General features: G+C 38.8%; 1 protein-coding gene across 3 annotated transcripts; it reads right to left on the reverse strand.

Annotated features, from left to right (window-relative positions):
• Positions 1 to 661: 661 nt before the first annotated feature.
• Positions 662 to 19,335, reverse strand: LOC137101268 (class I histocompatibility antigen, F10 alpha chain-like). Of its 3 annotated transcripts, XM_067479455.1 has the most exons (7): positions 19,146 to 19,333; positions 17,601 to 17,861; positions 15,196 to 15,474; positions 14,675 to 14,974; positions 14,271 to 14,377; positions 13,922 to 13,938; positions 13,291 to 13,738 (listed from the first exon to the last, which is right to left on the reverse strand). In XM_067479455.1, exons 1-7 carry the CDS (start codon positions 19,216 to 19,218, stop codon positions 13,717 to 13,719), a joined length of 1,059 nt encoding a protein of 352 aa, XP_067335556.1. In that variant the 5' UTR covers positions 19,219 to 19,333; the 3' UTR covers positions 13,291 to 13,716. The 3 variants fall into 3 exon arrangements, with proteins under 3 accessions (XP_067335575.1, XP_067335565.1, XP_067335556.1); XM_067479474.1 differs by lacking the exons at positions 13,291 to 13,738; positions 13,922 to 13,938; positions 14,271 to 14,377; positions 14,675 to 14,974; positions 15,196 to 15,474 and adding exons at positions 662 to 822; positions 951 to 1,253; positions 1,486 to 1,764 and having other exon boundaries at positions 19,146 to 19,335; XM_067479464.1 differs by lacking the exons at positions 13,291 to 13,738; positions 13,922 to 13,938; positions 14,271 to 14,377; positions 14,675 to 14,974 and adding exons at positions 662 to 822; positions 951 to 1,253 and having other exon boundaries at positions 19,146 to 19,334.

Genomic DNA, 19,335 nt, shown 5'->3' on the forward strand with positions numbered 1-19,335 from the left:
AACAATAGACCTGATTTTTCATGTTACAATCAAACATCCCATAAATGTGATTGCATTTTTCTTTACAGCTACAATATTATTTTCCACATAGTTTAAAGCAGCTTTGTTTGAGAGCAGCTGTTCACAGTTCATGAGTTCAGAGTCTGTGTGTGTGTGTGTGTGTGTGTTTTCCAGGGTTTTTTAATTAATTTAATCCATAACAATGATGATTACAGCTTTGTAAATAAAAACACACTGTTAGCCCAACTTTACACTGTGTTTTACAAGCAGTCATGAAAAAGTTCTTCAGCATTGATGATGATGATGACAATGATGAAAAACCACACAAAACAACCAACTTAAAGAATCTGCAATGATTTTATTACACATCAAAAATATATACATGTGTTTTTAAAACATCAATACAAAAGTTAAATGCACACATAACATCATCCATGAGCTAAATAACCAACTGATTAACACAAAATTCTCAATTGATCAATCAACAAAGAGCCAATGAATATTTTAAATCCAATGAATGTTGAGTAATAATCAACACACACAATGAGCAAGAATAGTAAAATAATAAAAATGTTAAAACTGTGACGACATGCAAATGTTTAAAAATGGAACACAAATACAAAGAAATATTTAAAATGATTAAGCTGTGGTCATATTTTAATTAGTTTCACTTTAGCAAAAGTAAAAGAATCAATTAAAAATTTATTATCAGTGTATGCTTGGAATACACCACGCAGTTTCCCTTTGTCTGTGTGTCTGACGAGCGAATGAGAGACATCAGCCACTCCAGGAATGACGCCTTTGTGTCGGTGGGAGTTTCTGCTGACAAGTAAAAAAACATCACAGTCTGTACAGATGAAGCAGGTGAGAGGAGAAGAACATTTTTTACCAACCAGAACTAAATCCTGTTTGTGTGTTTTCCACCTTCATAGCTTTGATTCAAATCTTACCTCCATTGGTCCTGATCGAAGCTTTGTCCAGTTTGGTGATGATGTCGTCCCTCACGCCAGAGAGCTGAAACACACAGTCGTATCTCCTCCAGTCTTCAGGTTTGACTGATGAAATGTCCAGATCAACTCTCATCTGGAAGGTTCCATCATGTTTGGGGAGGATCTCTCCATGGTCCACGTCCTCATGAAGCTCCTGTCCATCTTTCCTCCAGAACATTGTGGATCTGTCAGGGTAGAAACCTGTAGCGTGGCAGCTGACTGGAGAGGACGGAGACTTCTGGAGGACAGACACTGAGGGAAGATCTGGAGGAGAAAACAGAATAATTTGTATTTTCTTTATTATTTGCTGCATATTAATATTGACATTTCTTTTTGATGTCATATAGCAAAAAAGTGTATAAAGTGAGACATACACGTAGTGGGTCAGTGTATATTGTTATATGTAAATTATACTTTGGTTAGTGTTGGTTTGAAACAGAGGAACTGTGTGAGGATAGTTGTGTTCATAAAACTGCATCTTCTCATGTGGTTCTACCTGTTCTCAGCAGAGAGCTGCTCCCATAGTTCACATACTTCTTCACCCACTCAGGAAAAATCTGGGTGTAATAGTTCTTCGTCTGTGCTATTCGGGCTTTGTCATTATCCCACTTGTTTTTGGTGATGACAGCCTCTGGTTTTGGAGCGATCCATGTCTCTGTCTTCACGTCAAATATTATGAAGTCTTCTCCATCATAACCATACTGACGATAAGCAGTGACCTCATCAGTCTCATCATCCCATTCACAGCCGACCATCCACTGGAGAATGTGAACACCTGAGAGAGAAACAGTCTTCAGTAAACCAGAGTGTGATGTCAGCATAGTCACAGATCTACCACAGAGACACAAGATGTTCATCTTCTGCTGTCACAGCTTCTATGGGAACAAATCACATCCAGTCACCTGAACAGTGCTGATAGACAAGATAGACACAGAGAGGAAGAGACTGCTTCAAAGATTCAGCTTCTAGAACAGTCCATATTCTGTCTTTACCACAAAGACACACTGATCCATCAAGACTAAAATTTAAACACTTCAGTGTAAAATATTAATTTTAATAGTAAATTTAATATTTAAAATTAAAAAGGAACCAATATTTAGGACTTTTTCTTGGTAAAAGATGATTATCTGATTATCAGTAGTATTTATTTCTGTTACTTGATTAATTGCTCAGGTTAACCTGAACGTTTCCTGTCGGTGTCGGGAACATCAGCTACACACAATTTTCGTTTGTAATCTTTACTGACAGTTATAACAGCTGAACTGCAGTATTTTGGTGTTTACTTGATGTTAATCAACCATCTAACCTCACATGTCTAACAACACAAAACCTTTACATAAAAACTGGTTTATCTTTATGTTTGTGTGTTTCAGCTGCATTCAACAAAACAAACTCTGGGTTTTCTCTCGGTTTTAGTTTAAGACAAAAGCAACTAATTCTAATATTAAACTGAACTCAGCAAATATTTGATTTATCCAAATAATTAATGTTTTTATCTAAATAGATAAATAATAATGTTCTGTTAATCACATAACCAATTAATTGTAATTTTTCTAGCACTAAATATGTTTCATGACACAGACATGCTGTGGTCAAGTAAACTTAATCCATTCATTATCTTTAACCACTTACCCTGTTCACTATTCCAGCTGGCCCAGGGGTGGGGTCCACCAAGGACAGGTCTCCATCTCAGGTCCAACACAGACAGACATACACAGACACACAACCATTCACACTCACATTCACACATATGGATAATTTGGAGATAGTAATTAACTTAACATGCATGGTTTTGAAATGTGGGAGGAAATCGGAACAAACTCACAGAGTTAAACCTGGACCTTCTAGCTGTGAGGCGGCAGCGCCAAAAATTTAATTGCACTTGAAACTATACTTGTACCAATGTACAACACATTACAGTACACTATCACATGATCATATCCCCATGTATATTTTCAGGATTTACAGTAATGCAGTAAAAGTCCTCTGGATTGAACTGGTCATCATGAGCCAGTAGGGGGTCTTGGCATTTTGTTTGGATTTCCTGATTGTTTTCTTGTTATTTTGAACAGCCAATCAGACAACAGCCTTAGTGTAATGGGGACAGATGTGTGGAGACCAGCGATGTGCGTGGTGTTATAGGCTGATGCAGAGATGCAAAATTTGAAAAGAAAAGTAAGAAAGAAGACAATAAGACAACAAAACACAGAAATAGGCTGTAAGAATAATACAAGACAAGAAAAAGAAAGTTGGTGATTCTTCTGACCTGGAACCAGTTTTCTCTGGTTTGATGGTGCCTGAACCAAGTACTTTGATCCATACATTGGATAAGTAAATAAAATATATACTTCTTGTTTTATAATGTAAACTACATATTTGTAGCTTAAAGTGTCAAACAGTAGCTTAGATCACCTGTCTGTAAGGTTAGTTCTATGTTTCAAACTGAGGACAAATGAAACTAATGGTGTGTTTTCTCTCTGAACGTTTGCAGAGAAACAGGCTTCAACAGGCTTCAAAGATTGTTAAGCAGTATCACTGTGTAATATCTCTGAACAACCAGTGGACTAAGTGTCTTTGTACTGGTGGTTGTCTAATTAACTGGGACAATCTTGGACCCAGTTGACCTGAAAATATAGTTTTGGTGTTTGTGCTGAAAGTCGAGGTCGAGCTTCGCTACTTTACAAATGTTGCTACATGTGTTGCGAGTTAAATATGTATCTCTGTTTGAATCGTTCTTTTTGTCGCGCTGCAGTTGTTTTAGAATTTATATTGACTTCACAGTGATTCCACAGCTGCCAATCTGTATCCACACTGCACGTTTGAGTGCAGCTTGAAGCACTTTTGGATGTTTAAATCTGAGGCATATTCTATTTCAAAGAGGAGAGAGACAGAAATGAGGGATAAAGTCAGGCTGCTACAACAAGGGTTTACAACCAGTGGTCCACGGTCCTCTAGTGGTGCATGAAGGTCTTGCAGCTGGTCCCTGGCTATATATTGTATATTCAATGCAAAAATGTCATGTCAAGTGCTGTACATAGACAGTCAAATAATAACTCAAACACTTTAAAACAATACATATTTATAATGAAATGACAATAAAAATACAGAAACAATAAAACAATAGATCAGGAACATGTTGTTCTCATGTTGGGTCGAAAGCCAGGGAATAAAAATGGGTTTTCAGATAAGTTTTAAAAATGGACAATGAAGGGGCCTGTTAAATGTGCTTAATGTGCAGAGGTAGGACATTCCATAATTGATGTGCAGCTGTCCCCTCACAGCTTCTGCTTGGACCTCAGTACTTCCTGGAGGAGCTGATCAGCTGACCTGAGGAGCCAGGAAGGAGCGAAGGGTAAAAGCAGCTCAGTGAGTTAAGGGGGGGGGGGCAGTTTAAAGATTTAAAAACAAATAAAAGGATCGTAAAATGAACTCTAAAATGCACAGGCAGCCAGTGGAGAGATGGAAGAATTAAACTTAAAGAAGCTTGGGGCCATCCAGTCCTTAATGTCATCAAGACATGACAGAAGTGATTTAATAGAGAAAACATAATTCTCTCAGCATCGCTAACTTCACTTCCTCCTTCAGGCTTTTATTTTGCAATCACTTCTTGTTCGTGCTCAATTCACATTCATTTCGTTTCACTAATCACTGGTAACCGGTTTCACCTGCTCTCACCTCATCAGCTCCTTTACCAAGCTGCCAGATCGTCTGCTTTCCTTCATTAAGTTCATCTGACTGTCTACGTCACGTTATATGACCTGACTCTGCCTCCTTAATGACCATCTCTGTTATGAGTACTGTTATCTGCCTGTAGCATCTGAGACCACAAACACTAAATAATCAATGGGGAGACAGCAGGGGGGTCAACAGGTGACACTGATTACATGCCCATGAAGAATCAAGATAGTCACGGATCCTTGCAACCACGTCACTGTAATGAGGATATTTTTCACACTATGTCTGTGCTTCAATCACATCATGCATATGTTTTTACCAAGACGTTTGATTACCTGCCTAATTCTTCATATGGAGCTCAGACGAGTGTTCAGCACGTGCTCATGAATTTAACTTTTGATTGAATCAAGTGTCACGGACTTCTCCAGTAGAATCAAGCAAATATTCCCTGGAAGGCTTTTCATGTCGGCCTAAACTGTGAACCACATTAATGTCCCAGAAGGAGCCCAGAGTTAAAGGACTGTCCTTTGCTTTATGTACTTTGTTTCATTGGAGTTTGATGTTGTGTCACTTAAGGGGTTGTTGCATGTTGCATGCACTCACTACCAGGCCTGCCTCTGTGTTACGGATCCAGACCCCTACATCTTCCCCAGCGGACCCCTCTCCCACAGTCTTCCACCCCCTCATCAAATCACTCATCCGCGCTGCATCCAAGGATCTACCTCCACTGCCTGGACCATAGTCCACCATAGAGGACTCCTGCCTCTCCTCCAGACTCTGTTCATTTTAGACTCCACATCCCACAAGTCATTGCTGATTTACTCATGTACGTGTTCTCTCTCTCATAGACTAGAGTTCAGCACCACCTAGTGAATCAGATGCAATCGGCCTTATTGGAAAAGTGAAAATAAAATCAGTTTCTTTTATTCTGTGTCAGAGGGTGGGGAGACATGCAGCCTTTAGTTTGTTTTCTCAACTTTGTTCACTTTTTGAAGCAGTATTATAACTTTTTGCTCACACTGTTTAATATTTTGTAGGCAGATGTGTAGCAAAAGTGCAGCTATTTGCTTCATTTGTACCTCACTTGTATGTTATTTTGAATAAAAACATCTGCAAAATGTAAATGTAATCCAATGTAATCATTTTCTGTGAGGTCAAAGGTCACTGTGAGCTACAGATCAGATCCTCTAGAGTTTGTGGGGAAACTATAAGTTCTATAATAACTGACAACAGTGTGGTTTCACTTATATTGCATTAAATAATAGTAATAGCTTCATTCCTCCAGTGGTTCAAACCTCTAGTTAATGTGCAGGAAAGCAGTTTGGACAGCAGCAATTTTTAAATACAGATTTTTCTTAAGTGAGTTTTCAGAAGCATTTGATTTGTTCATAAATCCCTGATATCTCCAAGTTGTAAGATGGGAGATTTTAGACTCCGTATTATCCACAGTCACTACTGCACCAACTGTCTGACAGAGAAAATCTCAAAGAATAATTACAAAATAATAGGACATGTAGCATTTTGAAATAAGACAAATTAAAAGTCGCCAAGAGGCTGATGATGGGCCTTGTTTGTCTGACATGCTGAACAAAAAGATCAACATAGATCCAACGTGAGTTTAGAATATTTAATCAAAGATCTATTTGAAACATAAACAAAGCAGATGATAATAATCAAAGTCATAACTTTATTGATAAAGACCAAAAATATTAAGAGGGTGTAGGTTCAGAACTTGACCATGACTTGCTATGAAGTGTCTGAATGCGTTTATGAAGGAGTCACTGTGCTTGAACTGGAACTCAAGCACAAAACTCATAGGTTGTACTGGAGCTGAGAATTTGACTTTAATATCTTGCAAATATTTAAGGATGAGTTTATTGTCTTTCTGCAGCATGTCACTAAGCAGGTCAGCAGTTTTTGAAAACCAGAACTCAGGGATGCTTTTGGGGTCCTCTTTGTCATTCTTCTTGTCTATTTGATGTTTCTCCTTTAAGAGTTTCTGGTTTGATAACAATGCTGCCAGATCAGCCTCTGCTTTAAGATGAGCTGAACAAGAATCAGACACAGCAGAATCTCTTCCTCTAGTAGAAATTTGTGTCCTGGATGCTTTGCTTTTCACGTTGGACTGTTACTGGGTTTATGCCATCTTCAAAATTATTTCTCACCACTGTAGATACAACATACGTTAAAGTAATATAAGCTCTTCATCAGCAGTTGGATCAATTCTAACAGGGTTGTCATTGGGTAACATTCCCTCGCTTTCACTCAGTTATTGTTTAACCTTTCAAGTCACTGAGGGACTGATGATGGGTCGTGTTTATTAGACACGCTGAACAAAAAGAGGTCCACTGAGATCCACTATAAGTTTTAATATTTAATCAAAGATCTATTTGGTTACATAAACAAAGCAGACGATAATAATCAAAGTCATAGACTAAATCAATAAAGATCAAAACCCATTCAGAGAGCGGTCAAATAAAAATAGCAACTCTCCCAGCAGTAACCAGGTGTATCTTCTTTTCCTTTCGGCTGCTCCCTTTCAGAAGTCGCCACAGCGAATCATGTGCCTCCATCTAACTCTATCCTCTGCATCCTCTTCTCTCACACCAACTAACTTCATGTCCTCCCTCACTACATCCATAAATCTCCTCTTTGGTCTTCCTCTAGACCTCCTGCCTGGCAGCTCCAACCTCAGCATCCTTCTACCGATATATTCACAGTTTCTCCTCTGAACATGTCCAAACCACCTCAATCTGGCCTCTCTGACTTTATCTCCAAAACATCTAACATGAGCTGTCCCTCTGATGTACTCATTCCTGATCCTGTCCATCCTCGTCACTCCCAAAGAGAACCTCAACATCTTAAGCTCTGCTACCTCCAGCTCTGCCTCCTGTCTTTTCTTCAGTGCCACTGTCTCTAAGCCGAACAACATTGCTGGTCTCACCACCGTCTTGAACATCTTTCCTTTCATTCTCGCTGATACTCTTTTATCACACAACACACCTGACACTTTTCTCCACCCGTTCCAACCTGCCTGCACTCGCCTCTTCACCTCTTTTCCACACTCACCGTTGCTCTGAACCGTTGACCCTAAGTACTTAAAGTCCTGCACCTTCTTCACCTCTGCTCCCTGTAACCTCACCATTCCACCTGGGTCCCTCTCATTGACACACATGTATTCTGTCTTGCTGCGGCTAAGCTTCATTCCTCTGTTTTCTAGAGCAGACCTCCACCTCTCTAGATTTTCCTCCACCTGCTCCCTGCTCTCACTACAAATCACAATGTCATCTGCAAACATCATAGTCCAGGGAGATTCTTGTCTAACCTCATCTGTCAGTCTGTCCATCACCAGAGCAAACAAGAAGGGGCTCAAAGCCGATCCTTGATGCAGACCCACCTCCACCTTGAACTCCTCTGTCACACCTACAGCACCTCACCACTGTCTTACAGCTCTCATACATGTCCTGCACCACTCTAACATACTTCTCTGCCACTCCAGACGTCCTGATACAATACCACAGCTCCTGTCTCTGCACCCTGTCATACGCTTTCTCTAAATCTATGAAGACACAATGCAACTCCCTATGACCCTCTCTGTACTTCTCCATCAGCGTCCTCAAAGCAAATACTGCATCTGTTGTACTCTTTCTAGGCATGAAACCATATTGCTGCTCACAAATGTTCACCTCTGCCCTTAGTCTAGCTTCCACTACTCTTTCCCACGACTTCATTGTGTGACTCATCAGCTTTATTCCTCTGTAGTTGCCACAGCTCTGCACATCTCCCTTGTTCTTAAAAATTGGTACCAGTACACTTTTCCTCCAGTCCTCTGGCATCCTCTCACTCTCCAAGATCTTGTTAAACAAACTAGTCAAAAACTCTACTGCCACCTCTCCTAGACACTTCCATACCTCCACAGGTATGTCATCAGGGCCAACTGCCTTTCCGCTCTTCATCCTCTTCAATGTCCTCCTCACTTCACTCTTACTAATCTTTGCTACTTCCTGCTCCACACCAGTCACCTCTTCTACTCTTCGTTCCCTTTCATTTTCCTCGTTCATCAACTCTTCAAAGTACTCCTTCCATCTTCCCATCACACTCCTGGCACCTGTCAATACATTTCCATCCTTATCTTTAATCACCCTAACCTGCTGCACATCCTTTCCATCTCTATCTCTTTGTCTGGCCAACCTGTACAAATCCACCTCTCCCTCTTTAGTGTCCAACCTAGCATACAAGTCCTCATATGCTCTTTGTTTGGCCTTTGCCACCTCTATCTTCACCTTACGCTGTATCTCCCTGTACTCCTGTCTACTCTCTTCAGTCCTCTCAGTGTCCCACTTCTTCTTAGCTAACCTCTTTCTCTGTATACACTCCTGAACTTCCTCGTTCCACCACCAAGTCTCCTTGTCCGCTTTCCTCTTTCCAGATGACACACCGAGTACCCTCCTACCTGTCTCCCTGATCAAATTAGCTGTAGTAGTCCAGTCATCTGGAAGCACCTCCAAACCACCCAGAGTCTGTCTCAGCTCCTTCCTGAAAACTAAACGACATTCTTCCTTTTTCAACTTCCACCACTTCGTCCTCTGCTCTGCCTTAGTCCTCCTTATCTTCCTCACCACCAGCATCATTTTACACACCACCATCCTGTGTTGTCTGGCTACACTCTCCCCTACCAATGCTTTACAGTCACTGATCTCTTTCAGATTACAACGTCTACACAAGATGTAGTCTACCTGAGTGCTTCTCCCTCCGCTCTTGTACGTCACCCTATGTTCCTGCCTCTTCTGAAAGAAAGTGTTTACTACAGCCATTTCCATCCTCTTTGCAAAGTCAACCACCATCTGACCTTCTGCGTTCCTGTCCTGAACACCAAACCTGCCCATAACAGTCTCATCACCTCTGTTCCCTTCACCTACATGCCCATTGAAATCTGCACCAATGACAACTCTCTCACCTCTGGAGATGCTCTGCATCACTTCATCTAACTCACTCCAGAATTTCTCCTTCTCTTCTAACTCACATCCTACCTGTGGGGCATAACCACTCACAACATTGACCATCACCCCTTCAACTTCCAGCTTCAGAGTCATCAACCTGTCTGATACTCTTTTCACCTCTAGAACATTCCTCACAAAATCCTCTTTCAATATAACTCCTACTCCATTTCTCTTCCTATCTGACCCATGGTAAAACAACTTAAACCCTGCTCCTAAGCTTCTAGCCTTGCTACCTTTCCACCTGGTCTCTTGGACACACAGTATGTCCACCTTCCTTCTCTGCATCACGTCGATCAACTCTCTAGCCTTCCCTGTCATAGTCCCAACATTCAAAGTCCCTACTGTCAGTCCTACATTCTTAGCTTTCCTCTTCTCTCTCTGCCTACGAACACACCTTCCTCCTCTTCTTCTTCGTCTTCGACCAACAGTAGTCCAATTTCCACCGGTACCCTGAAGTTAACAGCACCGGTGGCGGTCGTTGTTAACCCGGGCCCCGACCGATCCGGTATGGAAGTCTTTGTCACGATTCGCATGTTTGATTTGGCATGTGTTTTACGTCGGATGCCCTTCCTGCCACAACCCTCTGCATTTATCCAGACTTGGGACTGGCACAAGAAGACACTGGCTTGTGCCCCCTTGCGGTTGCATTGTGTATATGAAGCCTAATTAGCCCATTGTTCCTCCTGTTCATCAAACAAAATTCTTCATATAACAATGATAACAAAATGATAGATAACACAAAAAAAATCTAACTTAACTGTAAATAGTACATAGAAACATTCTAAACACTAGTGAAGAGGAAAAAAACTCCAATAAATAAATCACTTTTTAAGGCCTGATTGAAATCAAAGCAACATTTTTTTATCAGTTTAAGGGTTAATATTTACATAATTGAGAACTAAAGTTTGTACTGATGAATACATATTTGGCTGCAACATGTTTTCATCCCTAGGCATCAGATGATGACGCTTCCTAAGGCGTCAAATTATGCTGCCAAAGAGTAAAGCATCTCGCACTAGACTCGAACCCTGATCTCCTGTGGAAAAGTCCTGTGTCTTGTTGTACAATTCACCTCCCCGTCCACTTCCCTGACACTGACACCTTTTCACTTAATATTCCACGACATTGTTTTAAGGCCTGATGATGGCGACCGAGGGGTATGTGGACAGTTAGTGAGCTCCAGACTGTCCGCAGGTGGAGTGGACAGGTACCTGTTAGTTAGCACAGACAGTGTTATGTGTCACTGTTCCAACTTTAACTAAGACTGAACTAATACTAATACTAATAATACTAACACTGACAGAACAGTATCAACAGAAACCAACTTGTTTCTGAGCTTCTTACACAGTCAGTTATTAACCATAAGAAACAAATCTAACAGTTTTACAGTTCTGTGACAGCACAGTAAACTCCACCCGACAAAGTGTGGTAGGTTTAAAGCTAATATAAGCAACATGCTATAAATGAGTTGAGTTAAAATTATTTTGTCAAAGTCAAGAATTAACTTTCAAGCTCAAATGTACAATGTTATTCATGGTTGAGTAAGATCTTTGTAGCTTTCTCAGCAGTAATAAAATTATATTTTCAAAAGTAAGCACTCTTTTTCTTTTTCTCCTGCAAATGTTCCTAGTTCAAACCTTTGATTTGTTTTGTGGCTCTTATTTTTATAACTTCCTGTAAGGCGGATGTGTTTTATTTTGAAAGGACAGCCAACACATAATAAAGAATGAAGCTTAACAACGGTAGAAGACGGTAAAAGGTAACAGACGGAGAAATAAAAGGAGACTGAAGACATTAAGGAGACGGTTACGGATAGTATGTTTTTGTGTTTAGCTCCAGTTGAAAGTGGTAACAAGGTTGGTTTTATGATTTATATAATTTTCTAAGACATTTGAATTTTTGTGTTGATTAAGTTGCTAATTTGTCTTTATGTTAGTTTAACGTAAATCTGCTATAGGACGTATTAACGGTCTGATGTGGTTTTAATCTATTGTTTTGTCTGTGTTTGCTTTGTGTAGCTTTTACGTTGGTTTGAGGAAAAAGATAAGAACAATAAACTATTATCAGACCATCAGTAAGACTTCAAATTTCTGACTGGACGCTACACTCATAACCTTTGAGTAATTATTCATAATTCTTACATTTATAAACTGGATCATAAAATCAAATGCTAAAAACTGCACAAGAGGTAATTTGTTAAAATTCCAAATGAAACAGCAGGTGATTTGATCAATAATTAGTAGCATGGCACAGTCTAACATATGATTAGCAATTTTGCAATACTTTATACATTATTTAACTGCTGCAACCCCAAATGTTGTAGATATTAACATTATAGTGTTGTTTTTATTCACTCTTTAAATACAATCACTGTCTTTTGGATGCAAAATATTTTTCAGGCCTGGACCACAATTATCAAATGCAACACTAAACAAATGCAGACTCTTGCTTTAAAAAAAAACTTTTCATCAGATACTCACATATTGTTTATCACAGATGTCACAGAATCCTATGGTAAGAACTGGATGCACATTGTTAATTTTAGCATTTTATTATAGTTCCAGGCTTAAGTATAAGCATTGTACTTAATACTTTATTCATACTGTAATACAGCAACATTAATATGAAGTTCTTATTTTTCATGTTATTAATTATTCAGCTCATCATCCACTCATCTCCCTGTTAATTCATTTTCTTAGTTTTTTTTTCCATTCCACTGGTAGGTCAAAGGTCACACTGAACAACAGCTCCAGATACTGCAGCTAGAGGGAACCAGTGTTGCTCAGGGACAACTCAGCTGATGGCTACTTGGCAAGCAGTGCCCCCCCCAGAAAATGTTCATGTTGTGGCCAGATGGGACCAGTGAAAATCGTAGGGTGGCAACCAAATCAGTCCTCCTTGTGATAACTTAGAGTCAGATCAGCCTGTGGCTGTGCATTACATGCCCCACTACTTTTTCCAGACGGGAAATTAAGAGTGAAAATGTGGCCAGTGGGGTGTCCAGCAATTTTCCAGGACTGACCATGGCCCCCCCAGTGCCACCTTGGGGGTACTATTGTTGTCAAGTCTGGCTGACTCAGACTCTGGACTCCTCCTTACTACTGATGACTGTGTTACCTTTACAAAGGAGTAACAATGTGATTGTGTCTCAACCTGCACAATTAACCCAAGAAATTCCTCTGGTCAAATACATTCATAAAACTGGGTGAGGGGGGATTCATATTTGCAGCCTTCTGCATATCCAATGCTCTACCACTGATCCACCAGGTCCCATCAGGATGAAGACTTATATATTTATTGTAAATTAATTGCTCTGCTACTTTCTGAAATGTAATATATATTTAAATGTTAACTACATTTTACATTTACATTTAGTCATTTAACAGATGCTTTTATCCAAAGCGACTTACAAGTGAAGTATAAGGCAGCAAAAATCGAAGTCAAAGAGAAAACATCAAAGCAAAGTCCTATCAGAAAATTGTTCACAGTTCACGAGATGCAAGTGCGAGAAAGAGTACAAAGGAATTTTTTTAGTTATTTTATTTTTTTATTTCAGTGCATAGGAAGCTGCGGAAGAGTTTTGTTTTCAGCTGAGGATACTACAAATAAAAAGATAATGACTTAAATGGGGTTTCAGAAGCACTTTGTTAATTTATAAAAAGATAATTCGGACAAGGTTAAGTAAAAAATGCAGGGCGTTATACTCTGTAATGTTATACTCTCTACATAATTTTTAATGACAGATTCCACATAAATAAAAGAAGCTTTGACAGAATTTCAAACTGCACTCAAGAAAAATGTACACGTAGAATTTGTATTATGTAAATGCTCTGCACTTATATAGTGCTTTTCTACCTTACTGGTACATAAGGTAGTTACTATTATGTGATGTGTAATTTTTTAAAAGAAAAAAAAACTACTTTAGCACATAAAACAAACTTCTAAACAAAAAAAAACAACAAAAACTGCATTTAACAGTAGTCATAGCAGAATATAGTCAATGGAGAGACTGTTTTTCTGACAGCAGAATCACTTAGTGGTTTTCACCATCTTCACCAGCTCTTCACTGTTCTCCTGTTAAAATAGGTTAATAAACATGGAGAAATATTGAACTAGTCAGTTTTAATACAATTAAGTTTCTCAGTTTAAAAAATGACAAATTCTCTGAATCTAAAAGACCCACTACATCCTAACTACAGTACATGTCTGAATGTGATGGGATTGGTAATATATTTATATGAAGTATTAAATACTCACGGAGGACGTCTCTGAACCTACAAAAAAAAAAAAAAAGTTAATTACTTTAAAAATTACAAATTCTGAGAGTTACTACTAGAACATTAGTGACAGATCATTTAAAATACTCTTAGCATGTTAAATCCCTGGAATAAAGAAAACGATACTGCAAAGTTATTATTTGTTCTCAGTTTATCAGAAGACACAATGATTTCAGAGGGTATCAGTGTCACTGTTACAACTTATTTGTACTAATTGTCATTGCAAATGTACTTTGTTGTGACAGAAGCACCTGATATAACATATGAAGTTTAAAAAAACATTAAACATGTTATAAACATATGTTGAAGTTGAAATATGTAAAACATACATTGCTGGTTCTTCCTCTCCAGATGAAGACTCCAGCAATGCAGACAGCCAGGATGAACAGTCCTACAACAACTCCAATGATGGCACCAACAGGAGACTCTGAGGAACCTGGTAGAAACACATACTATGCAATGTTATATCTTTCCTTACTGTTTAATGAGAAAAATCTTCACATTTTCATAAGATACATTACATTGATGAGATAAGGACAGATGTCATATCACTATGACCTTTGGCCACCATAATATAATCAGTCTAAGTGGATGATTGGCCTCAAGGCAAATCTGTGATTTACATCAATCAGAATGAAGGACAAACTGAAAACATAATGCTGATAGAAAATAAAATTACACCAAAACACCATGAAATCATAATCATCTTAACAATAAAATCACTTTATTTTACCTGCATTGATTCTAACTGCTTTGTCCAGTTTGGTGATGATGTCGTCCTTCACACCATAAAGCTGAAACACACAGTCGTATCTCCTCCAGTCTTCAGGTTTGACTGATGAAATGTTCAGGTCAACTGTCATCTGGAAGGTTCCATCATGGTTGGAGAGGATCTCTCCATGGTCCACGTCCTCATGAAGCTCCTGTCCATCTTTGCTCCAGAACATTGTGGCTCTGTCAGGGTAGAAACCTGTAGCGTGGCAGCTGACTGGAGAGGACGGAGTCTTCTGGAGGACAGACACTGAGGGGAGATCTGGAGGAGAGATAAGAACAATTTGTATTTTCCTTATTATTTGCTGCATATTAATATTGACATTTCTTTTTGATGTCATATAGCAAAAAAGTGTATAAAGTGAGACATACACATAGTGGGTCAGTGTATATTGTTATATGTTGGTTAGTGTTGGTTTGAAACAGAGGAACTGTGTGAGGATAGTTGTGTTCATAAAACTGCATCTTCTCATGTGGTTCTACCTGTTCTCAGCAGAGAGCTGCTCCCATAGTTCACATACTTCTTCACCCACTCAGGACAAATCTGGGTGAGATAGTTCTTCCTCTGTGCTATTCGGGCTTTGTCATTATCCCACTTGAGTTTGGTGATGACAGCCTCTGGTTTTGGAGCGATCCATGTCTCTGTCTTCAGGTCAAATACTATGAAGTCTTCTCCATCATAACCCTCCTGATGATAACCAGTGACCTCATCAGTCTCATCATCCCAGTCACAGCCAAACATCACCTGGACAATGTGAACACCTGAGAGAGAAACAGTCTTCAGTAAACCAGAGTGTGATGTCAGCATAGTCACAGATCTACCACAGAGACACAAGATGTTCATCTTCTGCTGCTTCTGCTGTAAATACATCTGAAGTCTAATAAGATGGTTCTGCTCCTCCATGTAGAAGGACGTCCCAAAGCCTCCTATTATGCTCAGAGGATTGAAGATTGATGTTTGAGGAGCAGTAAGTGAGGATACACACGATTGTCCTTTATTGAAGTCTTTTAACAGACAGATACGTCTTTAGTGTGTTGCTGCCATTAAATCATTGGCTCATGTGGATCCAGCAGGAAGTGAAGAACATTGACTCACTGTGGTTTGATCTGAGCACAGTAAAAATACTGGATGTTTGTCAAACTGTTTTAAACACAGATTGAAAGAAAATCCACTCAGTGTCCACGATGGGAGGTGTGTGTCCTTATCATTATTTGGACAGTGTGTCTGTGGTCAAACATAAAGTCTAAAAGTCTCCACAGAACTAACAGCTGATCCAGCTGAACCTCCATCGTCACAAACAGACGTGGCTGCAGAGGACAGTTCAGAGGAAAGGACGTCTCATGTCTCTAAAGACACATTTCCTCTGCTCCTCTCTGTTTTAAAGCTCTTCACTAACACTGTGTTAAATACAGACACGTTGTTGTGTTGCTTTTAAAGTTGAGTTTTTAGCACAGTGTTTGCAGCAAAGCTCATCGTGTGTTTGGATTCAACATGTTCACACGTCTTTGTCACCGTCCTGCTCTTTACACGTTTCTTGCTCCTTTTCTCTCCCTCACGTCGAGTCAATATTCACCCTCAGTCTCCCCAGTTTGTCCCCCCCCCCACAGCACCACCACCACAACCACCACCACCACCACAACCACAACCACCAGCTACTCACACACTCAGTCTCTCTCTTTGTTTCCTGTCCCTCCTTCACTGTCACACCTGAAAACATTCACATGTTGTTCATCCTCAGTTATCAGCCTCAGGATTTAGGTAAACAGCCCCCCCCCCCCCCACACACACACACACACAAACACACACACACACATGCACACAGTCAGATTGATAATTCATCTCCATTTGAACTGTGACTCTCTTGCAGCCTCCTGGTTTCTAACGTGTATTTATCAGACTGTTTCCCTGGACCTGGTCTCAGTCTGTCCCCCTTTCTACACTTTGTCTGCTCCGTGATCAAACTCCTGCTTTGTATCCTGAACTTGGGTTTTAGTCTGATCCTTGTCGGCTTTGTCTCTTCCTGGTATATGAAATATTTATCTAATGAAATTTTAAAAGACTGAATTATTTCATTAACAATTATATAAAAAGATAAATCAGCAAAATCTAATATTTAAAAAAACGAAAATCAGCAAATGTTGTTTTTTAATTAATAAAAAATATTTATCCAAAATGTTTGTTAATTTTCTATTGATCAAATTATACGTGGACCATTTTTCCATCACTTGAAAACTGTATTTGATCATAGACTCACTGGTCACTGAACATTAATTTCGTGTGATTCCTTATTTCTTATTTGTTGTTATTAATAAATTCATAGTTTACATTGTAATAACTCACAAAGTAGTTGAGATGTTGAATTATTTATACCTAATTAAAAAGTAAATAAAACGACGAGAACCTGCTCATTTTAACACCTACATTTAATGATGAATTTAAATATTAAATGTATTAAATCATCAAATTACAAAAAAACATTTATAACATGTTTGTCTTGATAAAAGATGATTATCAGATTGTCAGCATCGCGTCCTCCCTCCAGCAGTTAAGAGACACGAGCTGAGGAAAGTTTGCGTCCACGTTTCATTCATACAAATCCCCCTTTTCATCTACGAGTCACTATGGAAATAACGGCTTATGATAAAACTGAACCAAATCTAAAAAAAATAGGTCCAGAAACATAAATCCTTAATTCTCGTTGATATTTTATTCCTTTAGAACTAAAACAAATGATTGTCATTATTATTTATTAAAATCGCTGACAAGCAAAATCTTAATAAATTAAAAGATTAACAAATAGAGAAAATGTTGAACGTGTCTAACAAAAGAAAGGCTGCACTAGAGAGTGAGACTGTGTGTGAGAGAGTGAGACACATGAACCACTTACCTCCAGTCTGATTGAAGCGCTGCTTGGCGGTGTCGATGTTACCTTTAAAAACTGGCTCTGCACCAATGGAGGCCTGAGTCTCGCTTTCCCAGTACTCCGGTCCTTCAGTTTGGGCCATCCAGTCCTGCTTGGGAATCACTTTCCTAATGACACTGTCATAATAGGAGATCGGTTGCCCGTCGACTAATCCCACAGTCAGAAAGTCGGGGAAGCTTGGAATTCCTGAAGATCCCGTGTAGAAGTATTTCAGCGAATGTGTAACTGAGGAACAAGAAAACGCTGCATCAGTCATGTAGAACAGGTTTGGTCTCTGCTATACGTGCTTCCTGTTTTTGTTTAAATTGTAATTAAAAACTACTACACAGATTCTAGAAATGTGTATTATATGATAAATCGGATTTTAACCCTCCTGTTATGTTCAGGGTCCAATTGACCCTTTTTAAAGTTTAACAATCTGCAGCTTTGTAATATAAATATGTAGGAGGGTTAGAAATATGTGAACTGAACCATTTTTATTTTATATGTTGATGACACTAAATAAGCCAAGCAGGAGAAGTTTCAAAGTGAAAAAAGTATATATTTTTTTAGATTGTTAAACTTTGAAACGGGTCAATTTGACCCTGAACAGAAGAAGTGTCTCATTTTAATTTATCAACATCACTCCACAAACAAAAAAAAATCAAAATATAAAATAACATCTTTAAAAATCAATTGCATATAAAACTATTGTTATGTATATGTAGGTCTTTTCAGTGTACAATAAAAAAAGTTTTAACATGATTTTTTTGTAATAAACGACTTATGCTCATTGAACCGTGATCTGTGAACAGTAAAGAACATCACTGAACTAAATATTGAAATGGTTAGTAATGGAGCTAATGATGAGATATAAACAATGTTTTTGGGACTTTTTGGTTTCTGACACTTTTGTATAATTAAGTGTGAACATCAAGGCTGTTCCTCAGAAACGAACATAACAGGAGGGTTAAACATACATGTATCTGCCAGCACAACTGTTCTTCTCTCTGCGAAGTTAAGGAAACTATCGGCTACTTTGCATTTTTTTTACCATGTTTAATGTAACTGTTTGTTGTTTGTTGGTTGTTTTTTTTATGTAACTCTGTAGCTACATTTACTTTATTACTCTTTATATATAGTAGGTCCACAGTAAGGCTGCATTTTGTTCAACCACAGCCAAACACCTTTTAAATCCATTGTTTCTCTTAAAGCTTTTCATCACAATCTGTATTTCTGACTCATTATTGTATTAACATTAGTTTATTATACTAATGTTTAACATTTCTTGCTTTAGCCTAAAAAAAAGTGGTGTGTTTAAAAAAATATTTTTACATAAAAGATAAATGCAATTATTTCCCAAATAAATATTTATTTGAAAATTAAATAATTGGTGCATATAATCACCAAGTCTCAATCGGGTTAACAGAGTTTAAAAACACTTCATCATCCAAGTGCTTAAGGTTTAGAGTCAATCAAGCAGAATTTCAGTTTGCCAAACTTAGTGGGAGGTGGCAACCATCGACTCACCAGCCGCTGCACCGTGTGTTCCCAGAAGAATCACACTCAGCGCAAGGAGCGTCTTCATTTTCTCCTGCAGCATCTACAGCTTCGAGAGAGTGATAACAAACCCAAATACAGGCGTTTTCCTTCAAATGTCGAGAGGGACGCAGAGCTTTGTCAGCCAGTGCCATCGCTGAACTGAGGGCAACGAGTCAGG

The sequence above is a fragment of the Channa argus genome, chromosome 1 (assembly GCF_033026475.1).
Source record: "Channa argus isolate prfri chromosome 1, Channa argus male v1.0, whole genome shotgun sequence".
NCBI lineage: Eukaryota > Metazoa > Chordata > Actinopteri > Anabantiformes > Channidae > Channa > Channa argus.

What these genes read in the sequence shown, in the direction of transcription:
- LOC137101268 (XM_067479455.1), bottom strand. Translation starts at nt 19,218, where the DNA reads ATGCTGCAGGAGAAAATGAAGACGCTCCTTGCGCTGAGTGTGATTCTT. An exon ending in CAGCTCTCTGCTGAGAACAG is followed by an intron (nt 14,975 to 15,195) that starts GTAGAACCACAT and finishes TCTCTCCTCCAG; the next exon opens with ATCTCCCCTCAGTGTCTGTC. An exon ending in AGCAGTTAGAATCAATGCAG is followed by an intron (nt 14,378 to 14,674) that starts GTAAAATAAAGT and finishes TGTTTCTACCAG; the next exon opens with GTTCCTCAGAGTCTCCTGTT.